We start from the raw sequence: 21,306 nt of genomic DNA on the forward strand, positions 1-21,306 counted from the left end.
TCTTCTTTTCTTTTTGAGAATATTGAGAACATATTTTCTCCCTGTAGAGACATACCACCCTTACTTAAATCCAGAACTTCAGGGTGCAGATGGGAGGCTTCGAGACTTGAGCACACAATGCGTGCTGGAATTTAACCACTTAACGGCATTTAACTTACTCACACTCCACTTCACTACAGAGCCAGCGTACCTGTAATGCGATTGGCTAGCTGGGTCATCGGGATTTGAGTGGGAAGAATCTCTGCTCCCATGTGACATGTCCATCCTTCAGATTTCATTGATGAACTAGGCTGTCTGCTCAGTACTCTGGCATACTGCTATCCTGGATTACTGAGACTGCCATTGAAGAATTATTCAATTCCAATACTCAATTCTCGTGCAAATCACCTTGGAACCAACTCTGTGGAAGAGCAGATCATGCTCACCACCTTAGGGTTTGAGCACTCATTCAAGAGACAACAGGTACAAGGAACCAGTAGATCACTACCCCTTTCAGCAGTGCGGAGACATCTCATATTGAATCCACCAGGGGTTCTACAAATTTGAGATGCAGGGCTTTGCCAGCAGCTTGTCTTTCTGAAACCCAGGGTCAATACTGAAACCTGCAAATGTGAGTTTGTACTCTTACAGCAAACTCCATGCAATATCTCCTAACCACTGTCAGCCCAATTTTCAAGTTCATTTTTAGCTCTAGAATGCACCTTCAGCTTGCTGGGAAGATTCACCTTGGACAGGACATAATTTGCCAGTTATCCTGATGCTGCAGACATGATATGTATCAGCTTTCTAAAGAATAAAACATTTTGGGAGATGGATGTCACTAGCAAGGCCAGCATTCATTTTCCACCTGTACTTGACCTTGAGAAGGCAGTGATGAGCCACCTTATTGAACGGCTGCAGTCCATGTGATGAAGGTAGAGAGTCCTAGGATTTTGACATAGCAACAATGAAGGAACAGTCAGGGTGGTGAGAAACTTGGAGATGACCTTGATGGTGATATGCTCCCAGTGTATCCTTTAGTGAATTCGCATTGCAGCCATGGTGCATCATTAGTGGAGGGAGATGTTTGAGATACTGGATTTGCTACTGATCAGGCAGCTGTGTCACTCAACACCAACTACATAATCCAAGTAAAGGCAAAATACTGCAGATGCTGGAAATCTGAAACAAAAGCAAAAAATGAAAAACGCTGGAAAAACTCAGCAGGTCTGACAGCGTCGGTGGAGAGAAAGACAGAGTTAACGTTTTGAGTCTGTATGACTCTTCTACTTCCCTTTAGCTCTGAAGAAATGTGGTGAAATATATACTCTTTAAGGAGGGTGGAACAGGTGAAGCTAGATAGAAGGCCAGCGATAGGTGGAGGCAAAGGAGAGATTGCAAAAGATGGCATAAACAAAAGGTTGATAATAGTGGTGGCTAAAGGAGGTGTTAATGGTGACATTAAGCAAAATGTGATAATGGCCGGGCCAGGGTAGGCACTCTGAAAAGTGATGGGTGGCCCTAGTGGGGGTGGGGTGGGGGGAGTCCTCGCTTTACACCTCACCAGCCTCCGCATTCAAAGGATCATCCTCCGCCATTTCCACCAACTCCAGCATGATGCCACCACCAAACACATCCTCCCCCGCACCCCCCCCCCAACCCCCAAGTTGGCATTCCATAATTCCATAGGGATCATTCCCTCCGGGACACCTTGGTCCACTCCTCCATTACCCCCAACACCTCAACCCCCTCCCACGGCACCTTCCCATGCAATCACAGAAGGTGCAACACCTGCCCCTTTACATCCCCCCTCCTCACCGTCCAAGGGCCCAAACACTCCTTTCAAGTGAAGCACTGCTTCACTTGCACTTCCCTCAATTTGGTGTACTGCATTCGCTGCTCCCAATGCGGTCTCCTCTACATTGGAGACACCAAATTCAGACTGGATGACCGCTTTGCAGAACACCTTCGGTCTGTCCGCAAGCATGACCCAGGCCTCCCTGTCGCTTGCCATTTCAACGCACCACCCTGCTCTCATGCCCACATGTCTGTCCTTGGCCTGCTGCAATGTTCTAGTGAAGCTCAACGCACACTGAAGGAACAGCACCTCATCTTCCAATTAGGCACTTTACAGCCTTGCGGACTTAACATCGAGTTTAACAACTTCAGACCATGAACTCTCTCTCCATCCCCACACCTTTTTTGTATATTCATTTTCATTTTTATTTAATTTTTTTCCACTTATTTTCATTATTATTTTAAAAAATTTATTTAAGTTTTTATTCATTGTTTTGTCCCCAGCTTTTAGCCTATTTTTGATCTTTTTTCCCCACCACCGTCCCCCACCCCCACTAGGGCACCCGTCACTTTCCAGAGTGCTTACCCTGGTCCGGCCATTATCACATTCTACTTTCTACCCTTAATGTCACCATTAGCACCTCCTTTAGCCAATATCACCACTATTAACAACCCTTTGACCTTTTGTTTATGCCACCTTTTGTAATCTCTCCTTTGCCTCCACCTATCGTTGGCCTTCTATCCAGCTTCACCTGGTCCACCCCCCCCCTTAAACAGTATATATTTCACCACATTTTTACTTCCCTTTAGCTCTGAAGAGTAATATGTACTTAATCCAGGTACTTTGTCAGAGAGATCTGCCTATAGTAAAGCTGACTTCTTCTCCAGGGTGTTACCTAATAGGTCACTAAAGATCAGAACTTGCCCACTTCCCCTTTTGGAACAATTCACAGCACAGCTTGGTCTGGATCTCACACATGAGCCATAGGAAGACTCATCATTGTGTGGCTTGGAGTTCTGAACCTCTGATGGACAATTGTTAAGTCACACATTGAACCAATAACTGTAGAGACTTGCATTGAATAAAGCACTTATTGTAGTTTTCAACATAGTTCTGATAAGTTGTATTCAGATTGAAGTTAACAATCCTTTGGGCTATTTCCAGAACTGAAGCCAAAGTGCAAGCCTATTCTCTAGCTCTTAACCAATGTCACAAACCCAAACATACATTTATTATAATTGTAACAGCAACTCATAATTAATAGGGTTACTATTGGCATGATGATCAGGCATTCAACATAAAGTCCACAAGAGTGGGCTAGAATGAATGTCAATTTTTCTTACCTTTCTATGGCAAAGTATCTTTCATCTGGTGAATGCTCCTCCATAATAGCATGACTGAAATCAGGAACAGACAATTGAAGCTTGTGTCCACTGTTTCCAGACCAGCCAAAAATCTGCATCCAGTTCATATCCGTGTGTTAATTTGGTCACCAAGCCAAGTAAATGCATGGAAATTAACAATAGTCATTTTGATCAGGAATGGTTTACACAAATGTCAGAAATGTAATGATTGAATGAACTAATTTACGGAGGTAAATCCTTTTCTAAATTACTGTGAGCTCTATTAGTCTTCAACTTGTTAAATAACAGGTTATAAGAAAAATGAAATCAGAATTGCAAAATTGGTGTTATGGCCGGTGTGTGCTTCAGAATAATAACATGGGTTCTGGTGGTTGAGCTTGGGACCTGCCTCCTTGCCCTGCTTCTGAGTGTGAAAGGCAATGATAAACCACCACTGACAAAACTGTCAAGAAAGCAGTTCAGGATGAAGCATCAGCAGACAATAAGCCAAGGACCTGTCTTCTGGTAGAGCACATGAATGAACTCAAACCTCTTTTCTTCTTCTGCCAAATATTGAAAACAGTCAGGTACTTGAGTTTGCAGCTCACTGACTTTTCTGATCAACACTAAATCTAGTGAAAAGCATTAGCTATTGGAGGTCACAGGGTCAAAATTGGAAATTATGAAATGTCAAATGCATGACATTTTGATGAGGGGTCCTATCTGAAATACTAAATTATCTTTCTCTTTCAGTTGCTATGTTTCCTGCAATTTAAAAATTATCCATCAGATTTATCATATTCATTACTCTTCAATTTAGCACAAGGTTAGCGGTTTTCAAGTTGTTCACGTTCAGGAAGCAGACAAGTACATATATCACTTCTGGAATTTACGACGAATGAAATAACCACGATAGTTTATCTCACAGTGGCACGCAAGGTTAAAAAATATGGCTGATGTATGCTGACTTTGGTCCAGTTTATTAACTGAACATATGCCTACAGTATAAATCATATAAATCCAGATTAATACTAGACTTATTACTTTAATGCAGGGTTGTATTAAGACCTTCATAACTCATGTGCACCTGTCATTTTTCCAACCCACACCAGAGATTCCTTTCTGTTTTCTTTAATCTTATTTGGAGAACCAGATGGAGCTTTCAAGTTAAAATCTGCATTTTGAGGAAGGCTGATCTATTAAACTTTAAAAGTAGTGTGATGGACTACAACCTTTAATTGTACTTTTATATTTTGTATACATATATTTAGTCATTGCAATTTCTAAATTTTAAAACTGGACCTTAGCTGAACAAGATCCCTAAAATGGCTGAACCTACGTCTGACTGTGACTCCAGAATAAAAGAAGCCATTTTGTAGTTTTGGGAAAACTCTCACCTCGTTATCTCGGAGGAGCCACTAATGATCACCTGGGAACTGCACATCTCAACTTCAAAGAGAGCTCTACTAACGTAATTTGCATTTGGTAACCGAGGCTTGCCAGCAGGAAATAGATGGTCTGCTATGACAAAAAAACCCTCAAGCGTTTCTTTCAACTCACAATGGCTGGTACATTTAGCGGTCTTTAAGACCCAGCCAAATTCCAGACAGTGGATACACATCCTTTGTTGAAGACCTGGTGGAGAGGCGGGGGTCATGTTACCTAGGCCTATGGCTTGTGGAACAAGTAATATTGCCTTTCTGAACTGTATAGCTCAGTCTGCCCTTTAACATCTGACTGACAGCCACACAGAAAGGAGCTCTACCCAGGTTGAACACCTGGCCCCATCTATATTCCTTCTGTTGAAAGTTCTGTGCCAGCGCCTACATGACTGATTCATCTCTGCACACCTATCTCATCTTCTGAAGTCAACACCACCGGAAAAGTGAATTCTACAACACTGGTTTTCAGCCTGCCAGCCTCCATGAAGGAATACCTATTTGGACTTTGATTCTGGACTCTGAAACTCACGTGTACCAATATTTATTTTCTCTGTGGTCTCTGTACTGTAAAACCTTCTTTTCTCTATTCCTCACTTTTGAGTTTGGAGGTGATGTTGCGAACCTTCCTTCCTGCGTTTTGAGCGTGTGCAAATAAACTAACCCTTTGAGTTCATCCTATCTTGAGTTTATTGTGGGATCATTAATGGAAAGCTGGATCATGCAAAAACCGAGGGCTTGGGGAAATACGTCACCAATTATAAAGAGGGAATCAAATCAAAACACCTTTCTGTTTACAGACTGGTGTTGAGAGGAGAAACTAATGCTGTTTAAATTAACCTTCCTCCTGTCCTTAACAGTAGTATGTTGCCCTAACCCTGTTGGACTCTGTGGGTAAATGAGCCAATCAGATGTGGCGTTGTATTATAAAGACAAGGAAAGCATCAAGTTTGATCATTTATGATGGAGAGCAGTTTGCCTCAAGCTGAAAGAAAAAAATATAACTGGGGAAGAACCGCTCCCCTAGTGGACGTGAGAATCAAGTCGGGTACATACATGTACAAACAGTCAATTAAAGCAACTCTAATGCATGTTATGGAAATGAAAGGATGTCAGGACATCCTGGTTCAGAACATTTTGTCCAAAGGAGACACACCGACCTAAATGAATAATCTATCAAAATAAGCTCTTACATGTGTAACAGTAAATATAACATTTGAAAACTTACAGGTCAACATAGCTTATAATTTCAGATATAAGGTATCTTCTGCAGTTCATTTTTATTTTAATGAATTTCAGGATTCATATAGTCTCAATAGAGAAAACAGGTGGTACAAGGTTATAATGCGTTAAAATCTATGCATAAAGAGCTTAATGCCAAGCATTTTACAAAGGCTTTGTATAATACTTTGAGATAATTTCCTCATGTAGGTATGATGCTATACACATAAAAACTCTACACTCTTAAGGTATTAGCAATCCCTGCTTAAGGATTATATTTCTTTTGAGCTCGGTTCTTTTTAAAATTGCATTATAGAACACATTTTAGGGAGTACTGTTAAGAGAATTTACAGTAATGCATCTTTTAGATTTTCTCTGCTTCAGAGGCCTGCCATTTCATTAAACCTTTAGAGTCCTACTAGAGTTTTTTTTAAAGGAATGCGTGTTAAAGTGGCAAGGACACATGGGTAAAAAATTCCAAAAATAAATAGTTTTCTTCTGCAGGAAAAGGTGCTCTGGATGACAAATGGTTAATGACTTCCAACTCGGTCCCTGGGAATAAGTCGCAGTTCTGATCCATGTTTTAGGAAAATATTTCCTGCAATAAAAGATTAAAAGAAAACTGGTTAGTAAAAGCATACAGAATGTTCTTAAAAGTGTTCATCTGACACGACTGTCTAAACTGTTTATGCTTCCTACTTATATGTAATATTTTGTGCTTCCTAAAAAAACACGATATAAACAAAGCGGCTAGTGATTTCAGAGACGCTCATGTTTTCCTATTCTAAATGTGTTAAATACCTTGAATTCATTACGGTTTTAAACCTGTATTATGTGAAATTCATTTATACAAGGTTATTTCTTCCCAGCGTTTAAAGGAAATATTTGCATACGAGTATCTTATGGTGTATATCAACGTCCATGTAACTATTTTCCAATATAAAATATGCATAACATGTCCTAACACAGCATCAATTGTGGTTGCTTTTCCCGTCTTGCCTCCTTTGTCAGAGGAAATCTATGATTATTTCTCAAATTCTGATAAAGGAACAGCTATAAAACTTGGTAACATGAATCACCTACTTAATTTTATTCAATAATGATTTTATTCAGTTCAAAAAAACACTTGGGGCATTAAAATTTCCATAGAATCTAAATACTGTAATTAATCTAAATAATCAAGATTGAAGACTGTGATTCAGTCTTTTTCATTGCTTTACGTAACTGTAGAATCAACAGAACAAAAAGACTGGGTATTCAATAGTTTTAGACTAAACACTTTTCACCCTTTGCACTGCAATTCATAACTAGCAAAATTGGATCCTAATTGCCTTCCTTGCAGTTTGTGTAGGTCATACATGAAATGCATCTCCCAAGTCTACAGCACATAATCATCTCTAAAATGAAGAGCTCACACTGAAAAGGCATAATGAAGGCTAGTGAGGGAAGTGGACAATTCACACTGTTATGGTATGTGGTGCTCTTCTCAGGTTAGACAAAAATATTGCTGTGGTAGAGTAAAAAGAACATGACTCAACATTTAGCGGTTCTGTAGTTGAACCCATTCTCATTATTAACATTTAGAGTTAAATGTACTGATCATTAACATTTAGAGGCCAAACTGGATAAGCATTCTGTTCAGTTACAGACTTTTGAACTCAATTATGAGCGAACAGAAACAGGAGAGGAGCAGAAGTAGACCACATAGCCCATCGAGTCTGCTCCGCCATTCAACATGATCATGGCTGGTTTTGGGCTTCAATTCCATTTTCCTGCCCACCCCCCTTTTCCCTTAATTCCCTGAGACACCAGAAATCTGTCTATTCCAGCCTTAAATGTATTCAACTATGAAGCATCCACAGCCCTCTGGGGTAGAGGGTTCCAAAGATTCACAACCCTTTGAGTGAAGTAATTTCTCCTCATTTCAGTCCTAAATGATCAGCCCTTTATCCTGAAACTGTGCTCCCATATTTTAGATTCCCTGGCCAATGGAAGCAATCTCTCACCCTATCAAGCCCCTTCAGAATTTTGTAGGTTGCAATGAGATCGCCTCTCATTCTTCTAAGCTCCAGAGAATATAAACCCAATTTACTCAGACTCTCAACATAGGACAACCTCCTCATCCCAGAACATTCGCTAGTGTACCACCTCCAATGCAAGCGTATCCTTTCTTCAATGTGGAGACCAAAATTGCACACAGTACTCCAGATGGAGTCTCACGAAAAACCAACTGTAACAAGACTTTATTCTTGTACTCCAATCCCCTTGCAAGAAAGGCCAACACGCCATTTGCCCTCCTAATTGCTTGCTGCACCTGCATGTTAACTTTCTGCGTGCCTCATACAAGCACACCCAAAGTTCTTTGAACATCAATACTTACAAGTTTCTCACATTTTAAAAATTATTCTGCTTTTTTTATAAAATAACTTCACATTTTCCTACATTATGTTCCATCTGCCATCTTTTTGCCCATTTATCTAACCTCTTTGCAGCCCGTGTCCTCCCCACAGCTTACCTTTCCATCTAGTCAGCAAACTTAGATACATTACTCTATGTCTCTTCATCTTAGTCATTAATATAGATTGTAAATATCTGAGGCCCCAGCACTGATCCTTGCAGCACCCCACTATTCACTGCCTGCCAACTTGAAAAAGCCCCATTTATGCCCACACTGTTTTCTATCCATTAACCAATTCTCTAACCAAGCTAATATCTTACCCCAACTCCATGAGCCCTTATTTTTCCTATTAACTTTTGCATCTTACCGAATGCCTTTTTGAAATCCAGGTATACCACATCTACTGGTTCCCCTTTATCTACCCTACTCGTTACACCCTTAAAAAACTTTAATAAATTCGTCAAACAGGATTTCCCTTTAGTAAACTACGCTGTCTCATTCTATCATACTATGCTCTTCTAAGTGCAATGTTAAGACTTCCTTAATAATAGATTCCAGCATTTTCCCAACAGCTGACATAAGGCTAACCGGCCTGTAATTCATTGCTTTCTCTCTCCCTCCTATCTTGAAAAGTGGTGTAACATTTGCCAACTTCCAATCTTATGGGACCATTCCTGAATCTAAAGAACTTTGTAAAATCATAGTTAGCACATACATTATCTCTGCAGCTATCTCTTTTAGAACCCTAGGGTGTAGACCATCAGGTCCCGTGGATTTGTCAGATTTTAGTCCCTTAAGTTTCTCCAATATTTTATCTGTGCTGATATTAATCTCCCTAATTTCTTCACTCTTTTTAGCCTCTAGGTTATTGTCTATTTGTGGTATGGAACTTGTGTCTTTTACTGTAAAGACAGAAACAAAATAGTTGTTCAATGTCTCCACCATTTCCTCGTTCCCCATGATAATTTCTCCTCTCTCTGCTTCTAAGGGTCCGTTTACTTTAGCTACTCTGTTCCTCTTTTTATGCTTATAAAAGCTCTTACAATGTTTTTATATTTCTGGCTTGTTTACTCTCATGTTCTATTTGGACTATGCCATTCTGCCTCTTGAGCCTGAATCAATTAAGTCACAGCTGATCTGTATATCAACTGCATGTATCTACCTTTATCTCTGAGACCCTTACCTAATAAAATGCTATCTTGAAAATGTCAAATTACCTAGCATGCGAATTCCAGATTTTTCACAACTCTTAATAAAAAAAAGTACTTCCTGATTTTGCTCTCGAATGGCCTAATTCTAACTTTAAATTTTGGCCCCTCCCATTAAAGATTCTTTGGCTAAACATTAACAACAGTAGCTCCTCTATATTAATCTTATCAAATCTTTCGTCATTTTAAGCATCTTAATTACATCAACCCTCAACCCTGTAAACTCAAGAATATAAGACAGGTTTAGGCAACCTGTCCTCCACTTTAAGGCCTGGTGTAATTCTGGTGAATCTGTGCTGTACCCCTTTCAAGGCCAACATATTGTTCCCGAGGTGCAGTGCCCAAAACTGAACTATGTATTCTAGATAGGGTATGACTGCCATCTCTTCCTTTTGTATCTCAGCCACTTTAAAATAAAGGGCAACATCCATTTAGTATTGGTGATTATTATTTGTACATGGGCACTAGTTTTTTTGTGCACCTGGCCACCCACATCCCTTTGCTTTTCCACAGTTTTATGCCATTTAGAAAATATACTGATTTGTCCATTCTGTATCCAAAGTGGATGACCTGACACTTTGCCACACTGAAATCTATCTGCTACAGTTTTGTCTAACCACTTAACCTGTCAAAGTTCCTTTGAAACTTTCTGCTCTAATCTATACAACTGATATAAAGCAAATGTTTTCCATTGCAAGTCGGCCGTCTGCGGCATCATTCACATACAAAATATTTTTAAAAGCTTATAAATTGATATATTTATTGCACCAAAGAGGCTGAAATATTTCCTGCCATTGATCATCAGTCTGCAGTCATGGTTTACTGGGCAGCATTGATCCCCATGATGCTATATGCTTCGAAGACAGGACAACCTGCAGCAGGCACTTCAAAGCACTGGGGAAGTACCATCAGCAGTCCCTTTGCAAGACTCTCCAAATCTGGTGGCAAGAAAGGTGGTCCAACAGCAGCATCCTCTACCAGGCCAACATTGCTAACCACTCAAAACCAGCTCCACTGTGCGCGACATGTTGGTCATATGCCTGATACCAGGCTCTGGGAGCAACTGTTCTAATCGGAACTCAGTCATGGCCGGAACTCAGTCATGGCAGGAGACTCCCAGAGAACAGCAGAAACGGATTAGGGATGTCCGTAAAGCATCACTGAAGAGATCAAATATCCCTGCCAACACATGGTAGTCTCTAGCTTATAGCTGACCAAAATGTAAAAGGTTTATTCAGGAAAGCACCGAATGCATCGAGAGATTTTATCAGGAGCAAGCAGAGGCAAAGTCAAGGCAGCGGAAAGGGCACACAAACTTCAAAACATCTCATCTGCCCAACCCTTCGAGCACCAGCTGCCCCACATGTGATAGAGTCTGCAGATTATGCACTGGAACTATTAGCCATCTCCAAACCCAGTAAACCAGAGTGGAAGCAAATCATCCTCAATCCCAAGGGACTGCGTAAGAAGAAGTCTGCAGCATATGCATCAAATTATATGCTGTGAGGGTCACATATCCATATTATAGTGAAAGGGAGAAAAATACAAAAAAGCAGTAACACAAAATAATGAATGTTATAAAGGTGAAGAAAATGGATGAAACTCTCTTACCAAGTTCATAATGGGGTCAGATCACAAATCATCAAGTCAGATACTGTAGATTTGTGATTCAGCACTATTTTAAACCAAAGAAAAATAACGAAAAGCTATGAAGAACCACTATTTGTAATGGCTTATGATCAAAGATAATCTTTGTCAGCAATGAGTGAGTGGACTCGGAAACTACAAAAAAAAATGCAAATTTACCAATGATACAAAGGTAGGCACTATTGTAAACAGTTTAGATGGAAGCATAAAATTAAGAGAGATTAACAAATGAAGTGAATGGATAAAATTTTGGTAAATAAATAGTAAAATGGTTGTAGGACGATGCGGTGGGGGGGTGGGGAGAGGATCTGATATGAAAAGGGGTGATTAGGTCCATAAAAGGGGATCTACGCTTGGAGGTAGAAGGCATGGCTGAGGTACTAATTGAGTACTTTACATGTGTGTTTACCAAGGAAGAAGATACTGCTGAAGTCACATTGAAAGAGATGTTGTATGGGTCAGGACTTGATAAAGAGGAAGCATTAGAACGGTTGGTTGTACTAAAAGTTGATAGGTACCTTGGCACATACGGGATGCATCCGAGGATGCAAAGGGAAGTAAAGGTAGAAATTGAGGAGGAAATTGGCAATCCAATTGGAGGATTGGCCATAATCCTCCAAACGTCCTTAGAAATAGGGATGGCGCCAGAGGAGTGGAGAATTGCAAATGTTACACCCTTGTTAAGTAAAGGGTTACAAATGAACCAGCAAATACAGGCTAGTCAGTTTAATTTCTGTAGTGGGAAAGGTTTTCAAAATGATAATCCAGGACAATATAAACAGTTATTTAGACAAGTGCAGATTAATTTAGGAAAGCCAGCATAGATTTGTTACGAGGAAGTTGTGTTTAACTAACTTGATTGAGTTTTTTTTAATGAGGTAACAGAGGGGATTGATGAAGGTAATGTGGTTAGATGAAGGTAATGTGGTTAATGTGGAGTACCTGGACTTCCAAAAGACACTTGATAAAGTACCATGTAATAAGTTTGCCAACAAGCATGGAAAAAAGGACAGTGGCAGCATGGATACAAAGTTGGCTGAGTGACAGGAAACAGAGCATGGTGCTGAATGACCATAAGACCATAAGACATAGGAGCAGAAATTAGGCCATTCGGCCCATCGAGTCTGCTCCACCATTCAATCATGGCTGATAAGTTTCTCAACCCCATTCTCCCACCTTCTTCCCGTAACCTTTGATCCCCTTACCAATCAAGAACCTATCTATCTCGGTCTTAAATACACTCAATGACCTGGCCTCCACAGCCTTCTGTGGCAATGAATTCCATAGATTCACCACTTTCTGGCTAAAGAAGTTTCTCCTCATCTCTGTTCTAAAAGGTCTTCCCTTTATTCTGAAGCTGTGCCCTCGGGTCCTAGTCTCTCCTACTAATGGAAACATCTTCCCCACGTCCACTGCATCCAGGCCTTTCAGTATTCTGTAAGTTTCAATCAGATCCCCCCTCATCCTTCTAAACTCCATCGAGTATAGACCCAGAGTCCTCAAACTTTCCTCATATGTTAAGCCTTTCATTCCTGGGATCATTCTCGTGAACCTCCTCTGGTCCCTCTCCAGGGCCAGCACATCCTTCCTGAGATACGGGGCCCAAAATTGCTCACAATATTCTAAATGTGGTCTGACCAGAGCCTTATAAAGCCTCAGCAGGATATCCCTGCTCTTATATTCTAGTCCTCTCGAAATAAATGCCAACATTGCATTTGCCTTCCTAACTACTGACTCAACCTGCAAGTTAACCTTAAGAGAATCCTGGACTAGGACTCCCAAGTCTCTCTGCACTCCAGATTTCTGAACTCTCTCCCCATTTAGAAAATAGTCTATGCCTCTATTCTTCCTACCAAAGTGCATGACCTTACACTTCCCCATGTTGTATTCCATCTGCCACTTCTTTGCCCATTCTCCTAACCTATCTAAATCCTTCTGCAGCCTCCCCACCTCCTCAATACTACCTGTCCCTCCACCTATCTTTGTATCATCTGCAAACTTAGCCAGAATGCCCTCAGTTCCTTCATCTAGATCATTAATGTATAAAGTGAAAAGTTGTGGTCCCAACACTGACCCCTGCAGAACTCCACTAGTCACCGGCCGCCATCCTGAGAAGGACCCCCTTATCCCCACCCTCTGCCTCCTGCCAGGCAGCCAATCTTCTATCCATGCTAATACCTTGCCTCTAACACCATGGGCTCTTATCTTACTGTGCGGCACCTTGTCAAAGGCCTTCTGGAAGTCCAAGTAGATAACATGCATTGGATCTCCTTTGTCTAACCTGCTCGTTACCTCCTCGAATTCTAACAGATTTGTCAGACATGACCTCCCCTTGATGAAACTATGCTGACTTTGCCCGATTTTACCATGCGCTTCCAAGTATTCTGAAATCTCATCCTTAATAATGGACTCTAAAATCTTACCAACGACCGAGGTCAGGCTAATCGGCCTGTAAGTTCCCATCTTTTGCCTCACTCCCTTCTTAAACAGGGGGGGTTACATTAGTGATTTTCCAGTCCTCTGGCACCCTCCACGACTCCAGTGATTCCTGAAAGATCACCACTGATGCCTCCACTATCTCTTCAGCTATCTCCTTCAGAACTCTGGGGTGTAATCCATCTGGTCCAGGTGATTTATCCACCTTCAGACCTTTCAGTTTTCCTAGCACCTTCTCCTTGGTAATGGCCACCATACTCACCTCTGCCCCCCGACTCTCTTGAACTTTGGGGATGTTACTCGTGTCTTCCACCGTGAAGACTGACGCAAAGTACCTATTCAGTTCCTCCGCTATTTCTTTGTTCCCCACTACTACTTCTCCAGCGTCATTTTCCAGAGGCCCAATGTCCACTTTTGCCTCTCTCTTACCCTTTATATATCTAAAAAAAACTCTTGCAATCTTCTTTTATATTACTGGCTAGTTTACCCTCATATTTAATTTTCTCCCTCTTTATTTCTTTTTTAGTTGTCCTCTGTTGGTCTTTGTAGGCTTTCCAATCCCCTGATTTCCCACTGCTCTTCGCCACATTGTATGCTTTCTCTTTAGCTTTTATGCTGTCCCTGACTTCCCTTATCAGCCATGGTTGCCTCGTCCTCCCTTTAGTATGCTTCTTCTTCATAGGGATGAATTTTTGCTGTGTCTCCCAAATTACTCCCAGAAACTCCTGCCATTGCTGTTCCACTGTCTTTCCTGCTAGGCTCATCTCCCAGTCAATTCTGGCCAGCTCCTCCCTCGTGCCTCTGTAGTTACCTTTATTCAACTGTAATACCGTTACATCTGATTCCAGCTTTTTCCTCTCAAATTGCAGGATATCATATTATGGTCACTTCCTCCTGAGGGTTCCTTCACCGTAAGCTCCCTTATCAAATCTGTCTCATTACACATCACTAAATCTAGAATTGCCTGTTCCCTAGTGGGCTCCACAACAAGCTGCTCCAAAAAGCCATCTCGTAGACATTCCACAAATTCCTTTTCTTGGGATCCACTACCAACCTGATTTTCCCAGTCTACCTGCATATTGAAATCCCTCATGATCACTGTAACCTTGCCTTTTCTATCTCCTGGTGTATCTTGTGCCCCACATCCTAACTATTGTTCGGAGGCCTGTACATAACTCCCATTATGTTTTTTTTACCTTTGTGGTTCCTCAACTCTACCCACACAGATTCTACATCATCTAACCCCATGTCGTTTCTTGCTATCGATTTAATTTAATTTCTTACTAACAAAGCAACCCCACCCCCTCTGCCAACCTGCCTATCTTTTCGATAGGATGTATATACTTGGATATTTAGCTCCGAGTCCTGATACCCTTGCAGCCATGTCTCCGTGATGCCCACCACATCATACCTGCCAATTTCAATCTGCGCCACAAGCTCATTTACCTTATTTCGTATACTGTGTGCATTCAGACACAACACCTTCAGTCCTGTATTTCCCGCCCCCCTTCTCATTGTCGTCCCTTTATCTGATGAGCTTGTGAATGGTTGTTTTGCAGACTGAAAAAAGATATAGTGGGGTTCCCCAGGGGCGGAGCACTGCTTTTCTGGAGGTATAATAATGACCTAGACTTGGGTGTACAGGGCACAATTTCAAAATTTGTATGTGATACAAAGGTTGGAAACATTGTGAACTGTGAGAATAGTGATAGATTTCAGGAAGACATAGACAGGTTGGTGGAATGAGCAGGCACGTGGCAGATGAAATAAAATGCAGGGAAGTCTGAAGTGATACGTTCTTATAGGAAGAAAGACAAGAGGCAATATGAAATGAAAGGTGCAGTTCTTACAGTGGGTGCAGGAACAGAGACCTTGGGACCTATGTGCACAAATTGTTGAACGTGACCGGGCAGGTTGAGAAAGTGATTAAAAAGACATACAGGATACTGGGCTTTATAAATAGATGTTTAGATTAAAAAAGCAAGGAAGTTATGATGAGCTTTATAAAATGCTGGTTCAACTTCAGCTGGAATATTGTGGCAAATTTGGGCACCACACATCAGGAAGGATGTAAAGTCTTTGGACTGGATACAGAATAGATTTACACGAAATATTCCAGGTGATTAGGGACTTCAGTTACATAGACTGGGATTGGAGGAGCTGGGATTGTTTTCCTCACAGAAGAGAAAGTTCAGAGAAGATTTAGTAGAGGTGTTCAAAAATCATGAGGGGTCTGGACAGAATAGATAGGGAGAAACCATTCCCATCAGACAAGAGGACATAGATTTATGGTGAGTAGCAAAAGAAGCAATGGTGACATAAGGAGGAACGCAGGGAACGGCTTGGATTTGGAATGCATTGACTAAGAGCCCGGCAGATGCAGATTGAACTGTAGTTTTCAAAATGGGATTTGGATAAGCACCTGAAGAGAAATAACTTGCCGGGCTACTGGCAAAGGGCAGAGGAATGGGACTTGCAGAGTTGCTCTTGCAGAGAGCTAGCATGAACCCGATGAGCCACATAGCCTCATTCTCTGGTGTGGGCAGTCTGTGATTATATGAAGTGGATTTTAATGTAAATGTGAGCTCATCCACTTTGGACATTAAACGGACACGACAGGATGTTTTTTAAACGGGTAAAAACTAGAAACAGAGGACAGCCAAAGAGACTTGGGGGTTCAAGTATATAGGTCATTAAAATGCCATAAACAGGTACAGAAAATAATCAAAAATGCTAATGGAATGCTGGCCTTTCAGCCCCTCCGTTTATGCCAAATTTTATTCAAAAATTCTAACCAAATTAAAAGATCTAATTTTTACATTAAGATTAATTTGCTGACATTGAAACTTTTACATTCTCATTTTATGTATTGTAACATGTTAGCTGGAACTTCTTATAAGTATTCTATGATCCACAAACATCTGTGAAACCTTAAACACATGTAAACAATGTTTTTCTACTTTTACTAGTAAAATCATAACTTTTTTTTTAAACTGTAGGCTGGTTTGGCCACACTTGCATTCAGGTTTGCAAATAATCTTAAAACAATTGCTACCTGTATGGATCATAACCTATATGCTAAAAATCTTGCATATGGTTCATGTTTTTGCTCACAATATATTTCCGAATCATGCTTTATTGATTGAAAGCTAGCGTCACCATGTAACAATGCATAAACCACATATCAACATTTTCTAATAGGTAAACAATGTCACCTTTCAGTCATAATTTGTTAAGAGTTCAGAGTGTTTTTTGAAAAAAAAATCCATTATTTTCTCAGTAACTGAAATTTCTAACACTCAAAGCAGGGTTTTCAATAAAATTTAAAATGCAACAAAAAAGTATTTTGTAATAATATTCCATTTATCAATCAACTTTTTTTTAATGTTTTCACTGCTATTAAATCACATCTTCACTGCAGCTAAAAAAATACCTAATCCTCCTAGCCAGTAATTCTATATCTAAGATATCTGCCTCTAAATGGTCCTGTTTACCATGCAGGCTCTGATAAGGAATGAAACATAGGATACAAAAATAAATGAATAGATCACACAAACACCAATCCTTTACAGTTTTCACAGAGTAATGGAGGGAATTGCATATACCAATCACTTAAGTATCAGTAACAATCCCAGAATACAATTAAGTAAAAACAGAATTTGATTTAATCAGAGGCTGAGAATTCTTCAGTGAGTAACTGACATCCTGACTCTCCAAAGCCTGCTGCTATCTACAAGGCTCGACTCAGGAGTGTGATGCAATACTCTCCACTTGCCTGCATGAGCTCTGACAACACTCAAGCTCAACATCATCCAGGACAAAATAGCCCACTTGATTGGCACCCTATTCACCACCGTAAACATTCACTCCCTCCACCACCAACACACAGTGACAGCAGTGTGCATCATTTACAAGATATATTGCAGAAACTCACCAAGGCTTCTTCCACAGCACCTTCTGAACCCGCGACCTCTACCACCCAGAAGGACATGGGCAGCAGATACATGAGAACACCACGACCTGAAAGCTCTCCTCCAAGCCACACACCATCCTAACTTGGAACTATTCATTGTCCTTCATTGTCGCTGGGTCAAAATCCTGGAGCACCCTTCCTAACAGCACTGTGGGTGTACCTACACCACATGGCCTGCAGTGGTTCTAGAAGGCACCACTTCCTTAAGAGCAATTAGCGATGGCCAATAAATGCTGGTCTAGACACACCCACACCCCATGAAACAATTTTTTTTAAAACTGTATATCAGTAGCTCTGATATTATCTCCTACATGGCATAAATACCCCTATGTATATAAAACATCCTCTAACGTACTGCAAACATTTAAACATATCTGCACAGGGTATTCATATTTTGGCTATTTATATAGAACACAACAGGAGAGAGAAAGGCATCAATTCAGAAAGGAATTGTAGAGGCTGAAGAATTAGAAGCTACCACGGCAAGTTATTAATCTTCAATATTAATCTTCAGTATTAACTTAGTTAACTATCCCTTTAGTTAAGCAACCTCCGCTGTCAGAATTTGTCTTCTGGAAATAACCAATAACTTAATGCTTTTAATTTGCAGCAGTCCATGAAACATACTGATGTGCTTAAAGATACATTTATTAAAATGTTCAGTGCCTAGTAAATTAATTATGGGAAGACAATTTTAGTTGTTGAATTACATTTCGACTATTTTAATTTGTTCCACCCTATTAATTTCATTAACTTGCAGATAAAAACTACAGTAAAAATTATATGGAACTTAAAAAGCCATAATACTCATATCTCGATGATATAGAAAGTTGTAAATAGTAAGCATTACTGGGAAATGTATAGTCTTAAATGACCTTAAATTCTTTACTTAAAAAACACAAATCGCAAGCTTATGAATAGTAATAATTTGAAAGATAAATAACTTAAGAATGCAACAATACCATCTCCTACAATAAACTAATACTGGGAGGTGAAACTCAGTTAAAACGTAATACTAGTTTTAGCTGCTCTGTACATTCTTATGAATACAAAATGTAAAAACAAGCATCCCAAATTTACTGCTGACTTTTAGCAAATTGAGAGTGGTGGCACAATTTTTAATTGGATTCTCAATTTTTTGGTTTCTGTTATTTATGAACCATCAAATTAGTACATTCCTAGAATTATTGCCACATGTCAATTATTCCTAAACAATCCCCAAGTTAATTGTTTATTTAAATTATGTGCTGCCCTATCATGAGATTTATGCAGACACATTTCAAAAATGTTGTTTCATGAGTAGGGGCTCTCAACTATTTTTCAAACCACTGTCTCAGACAGTTGTGCTCATCAGTCCTCAAGGACAGCCTGCAGAAAAATGTAGAAATTTGAATTAATTTTATATCTATCCCCATTTGCTGGTCCTGCACCTGCACATTGTCATCTTCCCAATTTGCACTGATGTAAAATCAAAACCAGTTTAAAATTTCATGAAAAAAGATTACACTTGTGACATTCTAGTCTTTCTTTATTGACCAGTTGGGTTTTTATCTGTGTGTCAAGTTCTACATAACCTATTTTAATGTCTAAAATGTCTAGCCTGCATATTTATTTTTCTTATAGCTGATTAGCATGCAGACTGTTAATATGGAATATTGAACCCAGAGCCCTGTGCATGCAACCACCAGATAAACCTCTCTCTCACACAATGATATGTAGTGATTGTAAATATTAAAGGATCTGTGTGCCCATAAGGTAGACCTTTACAAAATGCAGGTGCCTCAACTTCTAGTACTGCAAGGCAAGCTAAGATAAACATCAAACCTCAACAGTGAGTGAGAGTTCTAGATTAAGTTGCTCTAGGTTATTTGCAACTGCAAGTTGCATTTCTATATTGCTATCTCAAAACAGCATGAATATAAAATAATGAAATACAAACAGAAAATGCTGGAAAAACTCAGCAGGTCTGACAGCATCTGTGGAGAGAGAAACAGAGTTAACGTTTCGAGTCTATATGACCCTTCTTCAGAGCTTCTTCATATGACTAAAGGTGTTTATTGATCTGAAAGATCATGGAAATTGGCCTTGGGGAAATTCTTTGTCCCAATACTGTGGAGCTAAATGTTGAAAAGGGAATTTAAAAAAAAACTGATATAAAAGTAGCTGCAAAATACAGCAGTTACCATGCAGATCTCTTTAAATCCATTTCCACATACAACACTGTCACTAGCAATCCTGATATTTTATTTTAAACCTGGCAAACCATTTTCTATGGGGTAGGTTCATAACTCTGTTATTGCTGCATAATCTCTAGGAAATTTGATGCAAATCCAAATGATATTCTCTGGACTTCATTTAAATGGTCCAGCTGGGCAATTGGCTAGTTTCCATTATCAGTTAAAAATGCCGCTGGGTGAAATACTGGATTCCCAAACTGGCATAAGGAATTTCTTCCTACATTTCTACATAGGGCATCAGTTTTACTACCTCCAACAACCCCCCACACCCCCCCAGCTAAAGAGTCAGGGCTTGGTCCCCTGAGGAAAACACCAGCTACCCCGCAGCCATTTTATGGCAATTGGCTGTTAATAGACTGTAGACAGAATTTCCACTCCTCAGGGACACCAAGTACAGCCTCAGAAAGCTGCCGGCCAATCAGAGGTACTTCAGGGCAGAGGCATGCAGCATTTGATCAGGATTTGGGTCAATGTGTGGAGGTCTTGCTGGGTGCCAAGCTGGCAGGCCTTGGCGAGGAGGTTGGGGGCTGGGGTTTGAGAGACCAACAATGGGGGGCCCTCCAATGGGCCCAGACGTCCATTAAGGATGAATTCTAATCCCCAACTTCCCCACCACCAGCTGGTGCAGGGAAACCTACCGGGCTGGCCTCTTGGGCCTCTCCTGCCGCCAGTTAAATCTCAGCAGAAATGAGAAAAGGCCCTTGAGCAAGAATTAATTGGCCCATTGGTGGGTGGGCCACCCAATGCAACCCCATCCACTGCTGGTACAATGGGGCAGGCAGGCAACAGGCAGGCCACCAGCTGGGTTTAACGAGACCCCGACCCCGCATTTGTCCACCTTCACCCTGCCAGCAGGGGGACAGTAGAATCCTGCCCAAAGTGTCCTGAGAATATAGCAGAGGAGTATCTTCATCCAGTTTTATCTACTCCAACAGTTATTAGAAAAAAAACTTACGTTCCTTCTCACTGATCAAATTTATTTTAAACTAGACCAAGTGCACATCACCTCATTCATTTCTCTGGAGGCTTCTTTACATCCAGGCCACTGAATATTGGCTATCGTTCACACTGCCTTCAATCAAATATTCAGGGAAAATAAAAACCTATTATTCTATTAATATAATTATAATCTAGATAACAAAGTCTCACCTTTAGTACTCCATTAACAGTTTATTGTTTCGGAACACAAGGCAGATTACAGGATCTTTCTCAAATAGCAGACTTCATATTATTTTGTTGCCAGAAAGATCAATAAAGACATTTAATCTTTGTGTATTTGTATTTTAAACACTGTGCAAGACATGCACTTCGTGCCCACAAGCAATAGTTTCTGTAACACTTTTTCTTCCAATATTTAGAATGGCAACATTTTATAGAAACATTTGTAATAGGTCAACCAACGGTCATGGAATCAACTTTTTCACTCAAAATGCTTTTTTTTCTTTTTATTTAATATGTCCCTTACTCTTGAATTGAGTGAAAACGATCACGCAAGGGGAGGGAGAGCAACCAGTGACTGTGCTCTAATTGGGAGCTAATGATGTAGGTGAAGAAAGGCTTAAAGTATGGCAAAATAAGTTTAGGAGATTCAAGTGAATCAGTTTAGAATGTTATGACTGTTGGACGT

The 21,306-nt window shown here is 40.3% G+C and overlaps 1 protein-coding gene across 2 annotated transcripts in view; it reads right to left on the reverse strand.

Moving 5' to 3' along the window:
* Positions 1-5,820: 5,820 nt before the first annotated feature.
* ufm1 (ubiquitin-fold modifier 1) overlaps positions 5,821-21,306 on the reverse strand; it is a 43,716-nt gene continuing 28,230 nt past the window's right edge. The window contains exons 6-7 of one of the 2 annotated variants that reach the window (XM_078545285.1): positions 20,686-20,751; positions 5,821-6,378 (exon numbers count right to left, since the gene is read on the reverse strand). In XM_078545285.1, the coding sequence (XP_078401411.1) occupies positions 20,711-20,751 (41 nt within the window). In that variant the 3' untranslated portion in view covers positions 5,821-6,378; positions 20,686-20,710. The remainder of the gene's footprint in view (positions 6,379-20,685; positions 20,752-21,306) is intronic. The other variant, XM_078545283.1, reaches the window with a different exon arrangement.

Source organism: Cetorhinus maximus, chromosome 7 (genome assembly GCF_964194155.1).
Source record: "Cetorhinus maximus chromosome 7, sCetMax3.hap1.1, whole genome shotgun sequence".
NCBI lineage: Eukaryota > Metazoa > Chordata > Chondrichthyes > Lamniformes > Cetorhinidae > Cetorhinus > Cetorhinus maximus.